The sequence below is a fragment of the Lactuca saligna genome, chromosome 5 (assembly GCF_052625555.1).
Source record: "Lactuca saligna cultivar CGN05327 chromosome 5, ASM5262555v1, whole genome shotgun sequence".
In the NCBI taxonomy this organism is placed as follows: domain Eukaryota; kingdom Viridiplantae; phylum Streptophyta; class Magnoliopsida; order Asterales; family Asteraceae; genus Lactuca; species Lactuca saligna.
In genome coordinates, this window is record NC_136421.1 from 210920381 (window position 1) to 210939863 (window position 19483).

Genomic DNA, 19483 nt, shown 5'->3' on the forward strand with positions numbered 1-19483 from the left:
AACCGGTTCAATCAACATCAATTTTATCTTTATTTTTGAACCAGAATAAACCGTCCGGTTTTATAAAAACTCAGCTGAACCGTTTAAACTAAATAAAAACACATGAAAGTCATTTTCATAACAAACTTTAGTTTTTTTTTTATCCAAATCTATTTAGATATTTTTGAATAAAAACACATAGTAAATATTATAATTTTTTTAATGCGTTTGTATTCGTTTAAAGTAATATTTTGTTCTTGTATTATATTTTATTTTATTTTTGCTATATATGTGAATTGATGTAAAACTTATGGTTATGAGTTTTTAATGTGTTTTGGTTGATCTTCATCTTGTATTTTTGTGTATTTTTAACTCTTATATTTATGGATGTCTATGTTTGTGTAGAAATATATGAAAAAGATGAAAATTATAGAAACCGGTTAAACCGAGAATCAGTCACCATACCGTTTCAACTTAGAAACCGATTTTTAAAATAATGATAAATATAACGTTTATCTAAGTTGTATTACATAAATAATATATTTTTGATAAAATGTTTAATTGACAAATTTATTTCAATAAGATTAATTATTAACAGCTGTTTATAATTAACTAGGTGTGAAACTCGTATACTACACATATTAATTAAAATAACAGCTTAATTGCTAAAAAAAGTTAAAAATGGTATTAAATCAAAATCGATTATAATAAATTACATTGAATTTATTAATTATAGAGAGTCACTTTCAAATTGTTTCGGATTGTGATGTGTTTTTTTCTATCAAAACTATTTAAGAGATTGAACTTGAACTTCAAATGACTTTTGATCCATATAAATTGACATCTATGATTTAAGTTAAAGTTTGTCTTTGAAGCAGACAATCAATATGTGTCAAAAAATTGGTGTAAGTTTGGTATAGGTAAATTGTAATACCATATAAGAAACATGATATTATTTTGGAAATTATATACAATTAACTTAGAATTTAGGGCGACACAATCAAAATTGGATGCGTATTTATGATATCATAGGAAAAGTATATATATATATATATATATATATATATATATATATATATATATATATATATATATATATATATATATATATATATATATATATATATATATATATATGGTTAGGTTCATGTGAGACAGTCTAATTTTGTGAGACCGTGAGACGCATTTTTTTATTTTTTTATTCTTTTAATTCAAGTTCCGAAAATAATATTTAAAAAAAGAATTTTTGGATTTTACCATTTCTTTTGCATTTTAAAATTATTTTTTTGGAATATTTCATGTATTTTTCATTTTAAAATTACAGTATAATATTTCTAAAAAAGAATATTATTTTTTTAAAATTTTTAGATTCTGTAATTTTCATTTTAAAATTACAGTATAATATTTCTAAAGAATGAAAAATTACAGTATAATATTTCTGAAATATTCTAATTCTGGAAATAATATTTAAAAAAAAAAAGAATTTTTAGATTTTTTCCATTTATTTTGCATTTTAAAATTATTTTTTAGAATATGTCAGTGCAATATTGTATTAGAATATTTCACGTATTTTTCAAAAAAAACGGGATTTTTTTAAATTTTTTTATTTTTTTTAGTTAATTGAAGTTTCGAAAATAATATTTAAAAAAATAAATTTTGAATTTTTCCATTTATTTTGCATTTTAAAATTATTTTTAGATTTGGTCTCACGATCTCACAAAATTAGAATGGTTTCAAATAAACCTGAACTTATATATATATATATATATATATATATATATATATATATATATATATATATATATATATATATAACATTGATAATTTTTATTTTCAAAATTAATAGAATTAATTAATTAATCTTATTTAATACAAAATAACCACAAAATGATATGTGAAATTAAATTAATTTATTGAAAAAACCACAAAATTACTAGTGACAAAACTTTTAAGATTTGACAATCGACGGAAAAAAAACATTTATTTAGCAAAGATGATGTTTGTAATTAATGTATGATTCAAGATAGAAATTTAATTATCTGAGTATTTATTGATTATAATAATTTATGTTGATTCTTTCACATGATTCTTATTCTTAGATTCGTATTTAATTATTAATACTATTAAATACTTCAATACTAAAATAAATATTTTCGTTAGATAAATGGTAAGAATAATTTTACATATTTTCCTTATAACTTTTTCATCAAATATATTTTCCTCCCTTTTGAGCCATTTTGTTTATCTCTTGTACTTGTATTATATACATGTAGAATTTCAATTTCTCCGTATATATATATACACACACCGCCTACTTTACTGTTGGGCAACGGGCAGCTGCCCCACAAAAGAAAAAAAAAATTAATTAAAAAATACTTTTTTGAAAAAATATTACTATAATTTAATATTTTAAAATTATATATTTTCACTCTTCAAAAATATTTGTTCATAAAAGTTATTATAAAAAATTGCCCTCTCTCTCAAAAATTCTTGGGTCCCCCATGTATACACACATTATATACCCATATATATTGTAATTGTAATTGTGTGTATATAACCTTTTCCCTCTTAGTAGTTATGTTTAAAAATTATTAGCAGTTATACACACACACTTTCTCTCACATAAAGTCAGTATCTTTTTGACATTTGAGGAAGAAAATGGGGAAAGCGATGAGGTGGTTGAAGGGGATGTTCAGTTTCAAAAAAGAAAACGACCAATCAAATTCCGGTAGCCGGAAAGACAGGACTACCTCATGCATCGGTCGATCACGTCGCGATTCCTCCACTTCTCCACCGGAGACTCCCTTTCTGAAACCACTATACAGCAACAATTCCGTGGAGCAAAACAAGCATGCAATTGCAGTAGCTGCCGCCACCGCCGCAGCCGCAGACGCCGCCGTGGCTGCAGCCCAAGCCGCCGTCGCCTTCGTCAGACTAACAAGTTATAATCGCGTCACCGTCAGGGAGAACTCAGCCGCCATTAAAATCCAAGCTCTGTTTCGTGGGTACCTGGTAATTCTCAACTTTTATTCAGTTACTTTTACATCAATCGACATATAATCAAAAACTTAAAAACCCAATTCGAATTCCAATCAATGGATTCAAATTATGTGGAATTAACAGTCGAGGAAAGCATTGAAGGCATTGAAATCGCTAGTGAAGCTTCAAGCAGTTGTGAGAGGTTATTTAGTGAGGAAAGAAGCGGCAGAGACTCTACATGGCATGGAGGCATTATGCAGAGCACAATCCACTGTTTGCTCGCACAGATTTCGTCTTCAAGATGATAAATTTCACTCAAGAAGATCAATTGTAAGTAACCCAATTCGTCAATTTCGCTTTGTGTGTGTTTATTTATGAAAAAAAAAATTCTTGTTAATTTACAGAAGAAGGCTAATGAGGCAAGAAGCAGAAGGATTTCAACTTCTTTTCAATCATCATATGACGGAAGGCCCAGCCCAATAGAGTTGGGTCCAGATTCGGGGGCCCAAACCCCAAATTTTAGCAACCCTCATCATCTTTCGAGACCTAGTTTACCAAACCATCATGTATTCGACTATGGCTTCTCAACAACACATAACACCCCTCGTTTCTCATATTCGTGTGGGCCAAACATTTATGATTCTGTGTATGATAGGGTTTCAAAAGATGACTCATTTGCGAGCCACCCTGGTTACATGGCTAACACCAAGTCTTTTAGGGCTAAGGTGAGGTCCCATAGCGCACCAAAACAAAGGCCAGATTATGGGTTTGGGTTCAAGAAGAGGGTTGGTCTAAATGAGGTGGAATTTGGTGCAAGGGTTGAAAAAGAAAAGGAAAAGGAAAAGGAAAAGTCACCATCACTACTAGAAGTCAACAATTTCAAAAATTTTGTGATGGGAAGAATTGGGAAGTCCTCAAAAGTCCAATGGGGGTGAGTAGGGAAAAGGGTATGCTTTATCTTTTATTTGTAGTGGGCGCATTTAAAATGGATTAGATAGATAGAACAAAGTTGTTCAATTTTGAGTTAATGTCAACGTATGAGACTTATAGTTCGACTTAAGTAAAGCAAAAATATATGGTGTGAAATTATATTATTATATTTTAAGCCTTGAAATTTTATTGGTTAAGTGATTGATCGATATGATAAATCATAAATATATAGACTTTGGACTTGGTCGACTCGACTTATACTCAATAAAATTGTGTATGAGTTAAAGGCGTCAAAACCTTTCTCTTGTGTCAATGGCTTCAAAATTAAATCATTGTGTCAAAATCTAAAAGATAATATTTATGTTACTTATAATTGTGTTTTATATTTATATGGTAAATCAATGCGTATGGTTTATTATACTAAACAAATGAACCTTCATTTAGTTCATTACATGCGTTGTTTTCAATTTATATTAGTTTCTGTTGGAAACATTGTTGCAAAAACATGTGTGAGCCTTTATTTCTAACTTGGTTTGATTAACCTTAAAATTATGAGAAACCATAAAATGTTCAAATTAAATATAGCATTAAATAAGGATCTATCCTGAAAAATTAAATATTCTCAAAAGCTAAGGACGAATAACAAAAAAGGATAATTATCTTTATAATAACTTTTTATTTTTAAACAAAAATATATAATAAAAAAAACTAGATCATGTTCAACCACCCACTTTACTACTTCTTGATGGTATGTTGTTAAATGAAGATCCAAAACCATTTTACAAAGTCAATACCACCTCGACTTGGGTAAATAACCCAAATTGATGAGACTTGAGCTAATAATTACACTCTCACATTTTTATTTAAACTATTAATTATACTATCACATTTTTATTTACACTTGAGCTAAATAACCCTAATAATTACACTTGAGCTAATAATTACAGTCACATTTTTATTTACCATGGAAACAATCATTTTATCAAACTATTAAATAACTTTTACATCTTTACCTTAAAACATTTTTTCAATTTATACCATTATATATATATATATATATATATATATATATATATATATATATATATATATATATATATATATATATATATATATATGAAGTGATAAGGGTTGAAAGTAATTTTTTAGAAGGACAAATTACACGAATGGTCCCTATGGTTTGGTGTTTGTTACGCGCCTAGTCCCTAACTCCATTTTTTAACCATGCCAATCCTTAATAGTTTGGTTTAGTGCACGCCTGGTACCTCATCTAACCTTCCGTTTGATTTTGGAGTTAAAACCCCCACGTGCCTTGCACGTTGAGGGGTATTTCCATCATTTTACTTATTCATCCTTTAAAAACCCTAGATCAGTGCATCCCCCTTTTCTTCCTCTACGTTTGTTCTCTTATTTCATCTCTCGTTTCTTTAATGGATAAAAAATCAACAATGATGAAATGTAATTGCGGGCAACCAAGTGTTATACTGACATCATGGACCGACGACAACCCCGGAAGGAAGTTTTATGGCTGCACAAAGAAGGTAAGGTCGTTTTGATTCTAACTCAAGCTTTTGTGTGACAATGACCGCAAATCTGTTGGATTTGAACTTGACAGGGATCTAAATGTAAGTTTATTGGATGGGTTGATGAGGAAGGATGTGGACGATGTACTAGGATAATTCCAGGGCTGTTGAAGGCTAAGAACAAAGTTGAAGCTGAGAATCGGCTGCTGAAGATAATCATTATTTTAAGTTGGGTGTTCATAGGAATCATTATTTACAAGTTGTAGTGCTTAAGAAGATCCAACTAGTATGCTATGTATGATGTTTGTCTTTTTTGAACTTATTTTGACTTCTATGATCCATCTAGTTGGTTGTTGTATGTGAATTTGAAGTGTTTTGAAGTGTTTTGAAGTGTTTCTGGAATGTATTTTGATTAAGTGTTTGTGAATTTGATAATATTTTGGTTAAGTGTTTGATTAAGTGTTTTTGGAGCTTATTTTGACTTCTATGAGCCATGTATTTTCATCAAGTGTTTCTGGAACTTATTTGGAAAAGTAAACACTAACAATTGACAAAAACAACCAATAACATATGCTAACAATCGACATAAACAACCAATAGCACAAGTGGGATTTAATAAAGGGTAATTTAGTTTCCATACTTTCCATAACATAGTTTCATACATCAACAAAATGGTTAATAGTTTCATACATCAACAAAATGGTTAACCAAAAGAAACATAATTTACCCAAAAGTATTAACCATAAGGACACAGTTTTACCAAAAAGACACAATTTAACCAAAAGAACTGATTAACCAACAAAATAAACTTTCACTAATAGATCAAGACCATGTCATCAATTTCCCTCAACCAGCTTTTCCTTTTCCCTTACCAGAACCACCAGAACCACTAAGAGCACTAGCTTTTTGTCCCTTACAACTCCTTGCATTATGACCAATGTTGTTGCACTTTGAACAAGTAACCGACTGAAGGATTCTTGATGTACTATTACCCTTCACCATGTCATCAATTTCATAAGCTGATTTTCTGCGTTTCTTCTTTGGTCTACCTATTGTGACACGATGTTTAGGAGGAACCAAAGTTGTTGGCCACACAGACTTTTCCCACATGCTTCTCCCATTAATGAGCTCAATTTTGAATGAGTACATCTGTTTCCAAGTTTTTAGCCAATATACCTCATGCACCCAAGTTTCTGGTATTCCAACATCCTTACTATTCTTCCTCATCTCCCATATAGTAGCAACAGCATGTTTGCATGGCATCCCAGTGAGTTCCCATTTCCTGCAGGAGCATGTTTGTTGAACCACATCCACCGCGCATTGGTCCATCCAAGGGCCACTTACCTGATACTTACCATTTCCACAAAATACATATCTATAATCTTCTGCCTTTTTTTTTATATTTTCCAAAGTCTGCATAGCTGTAGGTGTCAAAGGACCAGTACATTTCCCAATGGCCTTTTCTACATTCACAATCTTCTTCATTAGATATTCCCTAATGAACTCTAGGCAAGTAATAATTGGTTTATCACGACCCTCATTCAGTTTTCCATTGAATGTTTCACACAAGTTATTAAGAATCACATCAGAATGTGCTCTCCCTGTCCAATCACATCACTTAAAGTCAATTAAAAAAAACTACACAAACCAGGAAAACATAAAGAATGTTATTAGAGTTAAATGTTATACCAGTGAAATGGGACCTAGACCAGTGCTGAGGTGGTATCTTCTTAAGCCACTCATAACAATCCTTGTTTAATTTCTTTAGATATTCCATGCCTTTGTTAAACTGTTGTACATGTGTTGCAGTTGCACATGTCCATAAGAGGTCTTCGAAAGGTTTACCCCTCCATTGCTTCCTCATGTTATCCCGAATGTGACGAACACAGTAACGATTTCCAGCACAAGGAAACAAGGTTGCAATTGCATTTAGAATACCCTAACAATCATACATAGATTTTGTTAGTAAACAATTTAGAAATAAAGTAAAAAAAAATCTATGATTTTAGTACCTTTTGTCTGTCTGTTATAAAAGTGAAATTAGAATTAGTATTCAAGCCAAGATCCTCCCTAAGACAACTCAAAAACCAAGTCCATGAACTGATGTTCTCTGTTTCAACCACCACATATGCCAATGGATATGTGCCATTATTACCATCTAGTCCCTGCATTTTATGATAAATAACAATCATGAATAGATTTTTACTTATTTTTATGTATAACAATAAGTAAAAGAACCATAACTAAAACTTACCACGACTGAAAGAATTTGTCCTGGAAATGGACCCTTCATGAAAGCACCATCAAAGCCAAGAAAATCCCTCTTTCCAGCTGCGAAGCCTTTCTTTAAAGCTCCCAAGCATATGTAAATGCGTCTGAATGTCCTCGTTTCATTGTGTGGATTTCCTTCGCTTTCAACATCAACCCTAACAGTCGTATCTGGGTTACGAGTTTTCAACTCAACAATGTAATCTCTGAGTAAACTATACTGAGTAACGAAATCTCCTTGCACAAGGTTTAGAGCCTCAGATTTTGCCCTAAATGTTTTCATCCTAGAAAGATCTATCTTAAACCTCCGTTGTAGCTGTTCTTGCAAAGCCCTAATTGGAATAGTAGGGTTACTTTCAACCTGTTCAACAATTTTAGAAGAGAGGAATTTATAGGTACATGCTTTTATTGTTCTAGTTTGAAGACATTTATGGACTTTGTTGTACGTTTTAACTGTCCAGTTGACATCTTTTTTCCATTTACTAGCTAATAAGACCCAAGGACATATTTCTTCTTCATCGTTGACTTCTACATTAGGCCCAAGCTTTGGTATTGTTCCCTTACAAACCCATCTCACTCTATTCTTGTCATTTTTTTCAAAGGCCAGCTCCCTTCTAGTCTCTATGGCATGGAGTTTTACCTTATCCTTAAACTCCTTTGCTGAACCAAATTTTTGAAAAATATAGAAGGGTTCACTAACAAGTGCTTCATCATTCTCATGTTCCCTTTGAATTGCTCTTATTGATTTCTTTCTTTGACCATTAATCCCCTCATCTGATGATGAATCAGATGCAAAAAAGTCAGTGTTAATCACCTCTAAAGCTTCATCCTGTGTGCCTTCATCAACCACAGTGTTAGACGACCCTCCAACCCATTCCACATCTTTGTCGATATTCATTTCAAAATCTTGCATATCCACATTAATATCATCCAATATATTTTCAATATCCACGAAAAAATCACTATCATCACTTTCATCATTGTCACTCTCTAACTCACCAAACTTACCAAAGTCATTAGCATCATTAACCAAGTCATTCTCCATATGATCAGTGAGAGTAGCATCATTACCCAAATCATTCTCCATATGATCAGTGAGAGTAGCATCATTACCCAAATCCTTCTCCAGATGACCAGTGGGTGTAGGATCATTACCCGATTCTTTCTCCATGTGATCCATGTCATCCTCCAAGTCAACAGCAGGTGTGCTATGCCACTCCAGGAACAGTCTCTTTGAACAAGATGGAGGTTCAGTAATCTCCGTTATACGAACTTTACTGTGGGTTGGGGACATTAAATAGGTGTGCAGAGTAGTTTTGTCATGCTCTATATATACCTCAATTAACTTATGCTTAGCCACAAAACTCCCCAAATAACGAACATCTTCATAACTAGCTAAAGCGAATAACCCAAAATCTAAATCGCCTAAAGGCCTTTGAAAGTGATAGTAAAGTGGTTTACCTATTGAAGCATACCCTAGGTCTTCCATCATCTCATCAATGTCATGAACGGAAAAGGTATCAATGTCCAGTAAATCAACAAATGTTTGCTTCCCACGAATATACTTCCTTCCAGGAAAGCTTGTAAACTCACCTCCATGGTGCATTCTTATTGAAAACATTGTCGGATGTCCAGCTGTAGAGGAGAGAATCGTTTTTAGCTAACAAAATTAAACCTTTAACAGTCAATATCATTCAAACGAAAGTCAATCAAACATACCATAACTTTGATCAACGTCGATTTCAGCCATTTCACCACGAATGCGCCAAGAAACCATTGCAATTCTTTGTTCTTGCAGTCGTCGCTACTATGGTTTTCACGTAAGGATTTTGCACATAGTTGTGTGTTTTTTTGGGTATACGATTGTGTAATGTAGAGTATGATCGTTTAATTAAACGCACCGATTTCTTAAACTGGCGGTATGAAGAATAAGTAAAATGACGGAAATACCCCTCAACGTGCAAGGCACGTGGGGGTTTTAACTCCAAAATCAAACGGAAGGTTAGATGAGGGACCAAGCGTGCACTAAACCAAACTATTAAGGATTGGCATGGTTAAAAAATGGAGTTAGGGACTAAGCGCGTAACAAACACCAAACCATAGGGACCATTCGTGTAATTTGTCCTTTTTTAGAATAGAAAATGCTATAAATTGAAAAAATGTTTTAACGGGTAAAAATGTAAAAGTTATTTAATATTTTGATAAATTAAAAAAATGTTTTATATATATATACACACACACGCTAAAAGGCTTTGCTGTAAAAAAAAATATGGCCCAAATTTATTATCGTGTTCTTAATTATGCAATTATTTTTGTTCAATATATACAGCCAGTCATGGACTTTTATTGAAATAAAAGTTGGTAAATTAAAATTGTAATTCAAAACGATGTTAAATGAAAATTGTAGAGATTAAAAATTAGGTAAATAAAAACTATAATTTTTAATATGAGTTTGTTTGACAAATAGATGATAAATCAAAAAAAAAAAATTTCATTGTACTTGTTTTTGGTAAAAAAATAAGTGTAACCATGCATATTTAATGTTTTTTTAACATTAATAGTAAAAAAACACTAGGCGTCATTGACATAACTAAAATTATAATTTTAATAATTGTTTACATAGAGATTAAAAATTACTTGTGGTCAAAATAACAATATGCAGTCTAAAAACTAATTTAAGTTTAATACAAGACTAAACAAATATAAAAACAAAATAAGAATTTGATTAATCTATAATAAATCTATTTTTTATTATAAAAAATTATTTAAAAATTATGACAATAATTAATAAATAAAAGATAAATCCATAGAATAAGTGTTAGTACCCGAAAATACTACTATTGAGGTTGACGTAATAAATAAATATAAAATAAAAATTCTCAATTGGATCAAAATCAAAAGGTGATAAAAAACGTTAAATGTCTACTGTTAACAAATAATTTTTATAATTTTAAATTTATTTTATTTTATTTGATTGACTGGTAGTTTTGATTTTTTATAAATAGTTTTAAAGTGATGTATATAGAATCACCCCTTTCCCTTTAATGCCCCCATGCATTCATTAACCTCCCTAATGGTTCGGTCGGGATTCTAAATACACCCTCTTAAAAACCATTTTAAAAGTCAAAATGGTTTTGATTTGTCTTAATCCAATTTGATAAAGACAAATGATAATTAATTTACTCGGTAAGAAGATGGATATTAAATATGTTTTCCATGGTGGATAATAAATATCTATACCATGGTGTTGTCATTATTGTTTTTAATAAAGTAAAAAAATAAATAAATAAAATATATAACTTAGTTACGGTCCTTTATGAATTTATTAAATATTTTATTTATGGCCTTCTAACATATATTTAACTTTTAATTTACACATTCGATTATTAAATATTCGAATTAGCATATAATATCTCAATTTTATTTTGTAGATTTACATAATCCAATTTATTTTTTTATCATTATATAATCAATTTTATTTTGTATAATCTCAATTTTATTATAGGGATTTTCATATAATATTTCTAACTTTAAAATTTTCTTTATGAATAGAGATTTGTTTATATTAGTTCATTTAACTTTAAACGATAAATAACGATCATGAACAATTAAACGAACAATAAAAAACATAATATGATATTTTTTCACAACTATAATAAATAAAATTATCATTTTCATTTACCACCATTTTGTCAAACATTATCATATTCTAATTTTATTAATTATTAGGGATATCAATCGCATGAATATTACAATTATTACGTGGTGCACTCGGTGGAATATGTGCATTAAGTTGAACGTTATACAATATTTCTCATTTAGGAAAGTGTTTTGATCTGTTGTGACACCAAAGTGGTAAAACTGTAGGTATTATATGTGATTCTTGTAAATCAACTTCTACGTAATGACCATTATGAATGAAGAAAATAACAATAGATTTATGATGTGAGATCTCTTGTCGGCCATGACAAAGCGGAAAATAGGTCAACGAACCTTGTTTGTGTAAAAATAAACGATTACACCATACTTATTAGCAATGAGGAATCCAATATCCAACATAATCAACCAATACTCACGTTGTGCAGAACCCAATCCAGTGAAACTCAACGAGTGATGTACGTTGTTTATATTATCCTGAAAAAACATTGCATATCGTCTCTAATTTTCTAATAACTCGTTGTATAATTATGAGTGGATTTGTTGCCAATAGTTTTGACTATACCCAAGGAAGACAGCTATTGCCCGAAATCAACAAATCCCATCTCCCTCCACATCTACAATATTTGTAATGTATGGATCAAATTCATTTGGAATTTCACTCATAATTGAATTTGAATAAAATGTTGAAGGTTGTTGAAACAAAAATGTATTGTGCCTCTATAGTTCGTGGTTCAAATCAAACTGATTAGCCCCATTATAATCTAACATAGACGTCACAAAACTATGTCTACGAGGATATTGAGTTGGTGGATCTTGAGTAGGTGGAACATGATGTCTTGTTTGTGCACTCAACCGCAGACGTCCTCTTGGTACTTTGATATTATGAGAAGTAGGTTCCCGAAGCAAAGTTGTTGATGGTGAAAATATCTTTTCACTTTCGCACCCAACTGAACTTACTAGATCTTGATTGTTTTTTTCAACCGTGTGTTAGACTTTTGGCCTTCAACATCAACAACATCATCTTCTAGTCGGATGCATGGATCTAATTAAAAATTTTCCTAAAGTTATGAATGGAATAAAGTGGTATTGGATTTTCATTTTTAAATATACTGCTTGTTCGTGCGCACATGGTAGCCCGTGACTAGTACGCATTTGACATCCACAAATTTCAAGGAATTTGATTTGTTCAAATTCCTTTAAAATTATTTCAAGTGCATTAATTGAAACATTACCAACCAAATATCTAAAAATTGGATGGATGAAACGATGTCATGCAATAATCATGCTCCGTCCCAAACTTGCTTTGATAGCATAGTCTTGTGACTGAATGACATCATGAATTCTTGGTAATACTATCGCTGTAAAACCTAAACTCGTGACGTATCAATCGATTTCACTATGATGGTGCGGAATCCCAATTTAGTGAATGATGCAAGATGTAATATGGAATAAGAACAAGATGATTAATGTAACAACGTAAAATCTCCAATTTAATTTTTCATTTTTAAACCCCAAATGTATATCATATCATAATCTCAAAACCATAACAACAGTGTTTTCAAACAAATCCGAAGATCTCTCTAACATGAACTCCATTGGTGTGGGTGTGTACAAGTCAAGCCTTCGCCTTCCCACGTTCCTCGCTGGTACCTGAGACATCAAACACAACAACTGTAAGTATAAATGCTTAGTGAGTTCCCCAAAATACCACATACCACAAATACGCCACTCAAGGCTAAACCCGACCCTCCGGTCAAGATGTCTCAGTGGGACCCTCCAGTCCCGCAGCTCGTCAGACCCTCCGGTCCAGTCATAGCTCGTTGGGCCCTCCGGCCCGATCAGTATCGTTGGGCCCTCCGGCCCGGTCTATATAACCATACAGTATACAAATAACACATAGCACGAAATCTCTAAGACAACACATAAACTCATACGTAGCACATGAGACCCTCTGGTCAACTCGAAGTACCTACTCAAGGTAATGAATAGTGAGAAGACTCACCTCGCGTATCTCGGTAACTCGTAAATCTCGTAACTACTAGTGCTCGATCTCCCGAGCTATCGTCCTCCTACAATACAAGCATATCTCTACTTAATACCACCTTGACCCAGGGTAACTAACACTACGAAGTCAAACTGGTCAACGGTCAACGATTGACCCGACTCGCCGAGTCCCTACGGGAACCCGATCCCTCTGAATCTCTTCCGACTCACCGAGTCACTCACCCGACTCGGTTACTCAGTCCCTGGTTCGTAATCACTGAACAACCCGCACCAACTCGCCAAGTCTGGGAGTGGACTCGGCGAGTGCATTCCATGCACAACCCCAAACGACCTTTTGAGGTCAGATCCACTCTACTAACTCATAGATCCAGTCCCCTTAAGCTTATTGACCACGTAAAGTCCAAGTCTTGGTGCTCATTAAGCATCAAATAGCTCATTAATGGTGTTTTAGCCTCAAATACATTGATCCCAACCCAAAAGCTCCATGGATGCATATAAAGCTTGGGCAGAGAGGTGCTCTGGACCTCTATGGGGTCCAGATTCAGAGCCATAACTCGCCAAGGGACCATGAGGATACTAGATCTAGCCACAAATGGGTTCAAAAGCCCTAAATCTATAAGAACATCACAATAACAAAGAAGAATTCGAAATGGTACCTTAGTGGTGATGTCCTGGACCTCAATTCTTCAACAATCCACCCCTCTCTTGCTTCTTCTTGGCTAGATCTCCTCTTCCCTTGCTAGACAATAACTCCAAGATCAACAATGGCTCCTTCCCTCACTTGAATCACTCAAATGCTCTAGGATCTCACTCTGGGGACTGATGAGCGCAAATGACGGCCATAAGGCCCTTTAAATAGGCCTCAAACCCGAGAAATTAGAGCTTCATTAAACAGCGCAGACTCGCCGAGTCCACCAAGGCGACTCGCCGAGTCCGGGCATCAATCCGGGTGAAAAATCGCGTCTCAACTCAGCGAGTCTACGCACCAACTCGCCGAGTCCTTCCACAAAACTCAAAATAAAAAGAATAATTAATATACTTGAAATCCTGGATGTTACAATTCTCCCCCACTAGAATCCGACTTCGCCCTCGAAGTCTCATTCCTGAAATAGCTCTGGATGCTGCTCCCGCATCTCCCGCTCTGGTTCCCAGGTCAACTCGGATCCCTTCCGATGCTGCCACTGAACTTGTACCAGAGGCACTTCCTTGTTCCTCAGAACGTTGATCTTCCGATCCACAATCGCAACTGGTCTCTCCGCGTAGTTCAGGCTCGCATCCACCTGAATGTCCTCTAACGGCACCACTGTCGACTCGTCGGCAATACATTTCCTCAACTGCGAGACATGAAAGGTATCATGGATCTGCCCCAACTCAGCAGGTAGATCCAACCGGTAGGCTACCCTGCCTACCCTAGCAATTATCCTGAAGGGTCCAATATACCGGGGTCCCAACTTGCCCCTCTTCCTGAATTGTATCACTCCTTTCCAAGGAGAGACCTTTAGGAGCACAAGGTCACCAACCTGAAACTCGAGCTCGGATCGACGCCTGTCCGCATAACTCTTCTGGCGACTCTGTGCGATCAACAACCTCTGCCTGACCTGCTAAATCTGCTCAGTCGTCTGGAGTACAATCTCCGTGCTACCCATCACCCGCTGCCCCACCTCTCCCCAGCAGATGGGGGTGCGACACCTCCGCCCATACAACAGCTCAAAGGGTGGCATACCAATGCTCGAATGATGGCTATTGTTGTACGAAAACTCTGCTAAAGGTAGATAGGTGCCCCAGCTCCCTCCAAAATCCAAAACACATGCTCGGAGCATATCCTCAAGCGTCTGAATTGTCCGCTCGCTCTGTCCGTCCGCCTGCGGGTGGTATGCGGTACTGAAATGCAATCTCGTACCCAACTCCTCATGAAACTTCTTCCAAAACCTGGAAGTAAAACGCACATCCCGATCTGAAACAATCGACATCGGAACCCCATGCCGCGATACCACCTCTCTCACATATAATTCCGCCAACTTCTCCGCAGAAGAGCTCTCGCTGATGGCTAGAAAATGAGCGCTCTTCGTCAGTCTATCCACGATCACCCAAATCGCATCAACTCCCCTCGCAGTCCGTGGCAATTTGGTGATAAAGTCCATGGTAATCTGTTCCCACTTCCATTCGGGAATCTCCATCGGCTGAAATTTACCGTGCGGACGCTGGTGCTCAGCCTTAACCTGACGACAAGTCAGGCACCTCTCAACGAACCATGCAACATCCCTCTTCATACAGGGCCACCAATACTCTTTCCTTAGGTCCAAATACATCTTAGTAGCCCCGGGATGAATCGAGAATTTCGATCGATGCGCTTCCTCCATCAAGATAGTACGCCCACCGCCCGCAAACGGTACCCAAATCCGACCCTGAAAAGTCATAAGTCCCCGACCATCCGTAACGAATTCCGATACCTGACCGAAAACCCGCTCACTCTTCTGGTTTTCTGATTTTGCAGCCTCAGCCTGAGCCCCTCAGATGGTGTCCAAAATCGGGGTCATCACCGTCAACCTCATACAGATATCTCGCATCAGGGCACCCCCTGCCCTACGACTCAGGGCGTCGACTACCACATTACCCTTGCCCGGGTGGTATAGGATCTCGCAATCATAATCCTTTACCACATCCAACCATCTCCTCTAATGCATATTCAGATTTGGCTGATCCATCAAGTACTTCAAGCTCTCGTGGTCCGTGTATATCGTACACCGAACCCCATACAGATAGTGACGCCAGATCTTGAGGGAGAAAACCACAACCCCCAACTCCAGATCATGGGTGGGATATCTCGTCTCATGAGGCTTTAACTGCCTCGACGCATACGCGATCACATGCCCTCTCTGCATCAACACCGCTCCCAACCCCGATATCGATGCATCACAGTACACCACGAAATCCTCCATCACTTCCAGTAATGCAAGCACGGGAGCTTCGCACAATCTCTGGCAAAGGGTCTCAAATGAGGTCTGCTGCTCCGGACCCCATGAGAAAGTAACACCCTTCCGGGTTAACTTGGTAAGTGGCACAACAATTTTGGAGAAGTCCCTGATAAATCTCCGATAGTAGCCTGCCAGCCCTAAGAAGCTCCAGATCTCCGTAGGTGACCTCAGCACCTCCCAACTCATCACAGCCTCGATCTTGGCCGGGTCAACCAATATCCCATTCTGGTTAACGAGATGCCCCAAGAACTGGACCTCCCGTAACCAAAAATCGCACTTGGAGAATTTGGCGAATAGTCTCTCCGATCTCAGATTTCCGAGGAGCTCTCTCAAATGCTCCTCGTGCTGCTCTCTGGTCCTCGAATACACTAGGATGTCATCAATGAATACAATTACCGATCGATCCAACATCGCCCTACACACCCTGTTCATGAGGTCCATGAATGCCGCGGGTGCATTGGTGAGCCCGAATGGCATCACCACGAACTCGTAATGCCCGTAACGAGTCCTAAACGCCGTTTTCTGGATATCCTCATCCCAAACTCTCATCTGGTGATATCCCGACCTCAGGTCTATCTTGGAGAACCAACACGCCCCCTGCAACTGATCAAATAGATCATCGATCCTCGGTAGTGGATAACGGTTCTTGACCGTCAACTTGTTCAACTCCCGGTAATCAATGCACATTCGGTGTGAACCATCCTTTTTCTTGACAAAAAGGATCGGTGCTCCCCAGGGAGAGCTACTGGGACGGATGAACCCTTTCCCCAACAGCTCCTGTAGTTGTGAGGATAACTCCTGCATCTCTGGCGGCGCTAGGCGATATGGCGCCTTAGCGATAGGCGCGACCCCGGGAATCAAATCGATACGAAACTCCACTTGCCTCTCGGGAGGTACGCCCGACAACTCCTCGAGGAAAACGTCCCGGAACTCACGCACTATCGGCACATCATCCACTGAACTTGGCCTCCCAACAACCTCTCGTACATCCATCACATAGGCCACGAATCCCATGCAACCCTGCTGCAAGCTCCGCCTCGCTCTGGAAGCCGAACAGAATACCGAACCACGACGAGTCCCCTCGCCATAAACTATCAGCACTCCCCCACTAGGATCTCGGATCATCACTAACTGACGCTCGCAATCTATGACAGCCCCGAAACGGCTCAACCAATCCATGCCCACTAGAACACAAACATCCCTCATGGCAATCGGTATCAAGTCAATCGGAAACTCCACTCCGAAGATCTCCAGTACGCATCCACGTATCACCTCGGTAGCACATACCTCACGCTCATTGGCTATGGAAACCTGCAGAGGTCGACCCAACGCTTCCCTTGGAATACTAATGTGCCGACTAAAAGTCATAGATACGAACGACCGACTCGCACCCGAGTCAAACAACACTAATGCAAGTACAGAATTCACAAGAAAAGTACCTACGCATTACATATAATCATCACAATATAAACTCAGCATAAATAAATAAAGAACATGTACCTGTCACGACGTCAGGTGCTGCGCGGACCTCTTCCGTTGTCAACTGAAAGGCTCTCCCCCTAGCCATCGGTGTTTCGGCCTTTGCTGGCCGGGTCTCAGTAGCTCGAACTGCAGGTACGGATCCTTGCACCATCCTCTGAAGCTGGGGGCACTCGGCCTTCCGATGGCCGGTTTGGTTGCAATGGAAGCAAACCAAGAACCCATTAGGACAATCCCTCGTGAAATGCCCTTCCTTTCCACACTTGTAGCATACCCCAGACAAGCATTACCCATCATGGCTCTTGCCGCACTTCCCACAAGTACGGCCCCTCGAACTACTCATCCTTGAATCAGCGGGCTTTGCCCGCTTGGCGGTTGGCTGCGACTGTGTCGGTCGTCGATCACCCCTCTGAGACTCGGCTTCCTCCCTCGCCTGCGTCTCAAGCTTAATCTCCCTCTTCCGGGAATTTGCCTGGAGCTCGACAAATGTCCGGTAAGTCGAGTTCTCCACGAACTCACGAATGTCCCTCCTCAGTATACTCAGATATCGGCTCATGCGAGCCTGCTCAGTGGACACCTGTTCCGGGCAAAACAATGCTCGCTCATGAAACATCATCGTAATCACTGTCACCGACTCAGTCCCCTGCTTGAGGGTTAGAAACTCCTGGGCTAAGCATTCCCTCTCCACCTGGGGAACATACTCGTCACAAAACATTACAGTAAACCTCTCCCAGGTCACTGCAGTCAGCTCAACTGTCGAATAGCTCGCGGTCACAAACTTCCACTAGTCCTTTGCCCCCAAGCGAAGCTGGTTGAGTGCAAACCGCACCTTCAAGTGCTCCGGACACGAGAACGTATAGAAACACCCTTCTATGTCTGAGATCCACCTCATAGCGGCGATCAGATCCTGTGCACCATCGAACTCTGGTGGTTTCGTGTTGCTGAACTCTCGGTACAGCAACGAATCACCACCCTGGGGTCTCGCAGCAGCAACAACAACATCAGTCAAAGCAGCGTAATGCTCATCAAACGTCTCGATCAGTGTGGTCTTAATAGACCCAAACATCTCCGGAATCTCGGCTCTGATGGCAGCAGCCACCTCCTCATGGATGATCTGACAGATCTCCTCATCACTCACCCCACTGCCCTCGATGGTATGGCGTGTCCTGACCATGATCAATCTCTGAAATACAACATAAGAACTATTAGGGACACTTTCGAGCATACTCACACTCGACAAATTAATCATCCTCAACTTCTGGTACCCCAAGGATTCTTACTTGGACTGCGCACCAATCCGGTGTCTTCAAAAGTACGGGCCCAATACTATTGTCCACACCGAATCAATATACAACCCAAGTCCTCCTCCTAGGATCCTAAGTCGTAAATACTCCACTCTCGCTATGCATTGGCTACCCTCAGTAGACCTCTCACGAGCTCCTCACTGCTACCTACTCACTCTCAAAGTATCTCATAGCAGCAGCAATCTCCTAGGCTAAAGAATCACAAATCAGGCCACTCTAGTCCTAATAGGAATACCTAGCCTCTCTAGCATGCACAACATAATATCTCATAACTCATAACATATAATGTAAGGGTATTTCGGGGATTCACCGTTCGGGCGCTGGCTGACCGTACACACCTTCCACTCTGCTTGGTTCCAAAACCTCTTTTTCTTTTTAGAAA

General features: G+C 37.5%; 1 protein-coding gene across 1 annotated transcript; it reads left to right on the forward strand.

Moving 5' to 3' along the window:
* Positions 1–2570: 2570 nt before the first annotated feature.
* LOC144997755 (protein IQ-domain 26-like) lies at positions 2571–4063 on the forward strand. The gene is made up of 3 exons (XM_078957623.1): positions 2571–2991; positions 3103–3288; positions 3363–4063. Exons 1-3 carry the CDS (start codon positions 2638–2640, stop codon positions 3891–3893), a joined length of 1071 nt encoding a protein of 356 aa, XP_078813749.1. The 5' UTR covers positions 2571–2637; the 3' UTR covers positions 3894–4063.
* Positions 4064–19483: the final 15420 nt, after the last annotated feature.

Excerpts from the sequence above, each read along its gene's own strand:
- LOC144997755 (XM_078957623.1), top strand. The coding sequence starts at position 2,638 with ATGGGGAAAGCGATGAGGTGGTTGAAGGGGATGTTCAGTTTCAAAAAA. Across the intron at positions 2,992-3,102 it reads CTCTGTTTCGTGGGTACCTG|TCGAGGAAAGCATTGAAGGC; the intron begins GTAATTCTCAAC and ends TGGAATTAACAG. Across the intron at positions 3,289-3,362 it reads TTCACTCAAGAAGATCAATT|AAGAAGGCTAATGAGGCAAG; the intron begins GTAAGTAACCCA and ends GTTAATTTACAG.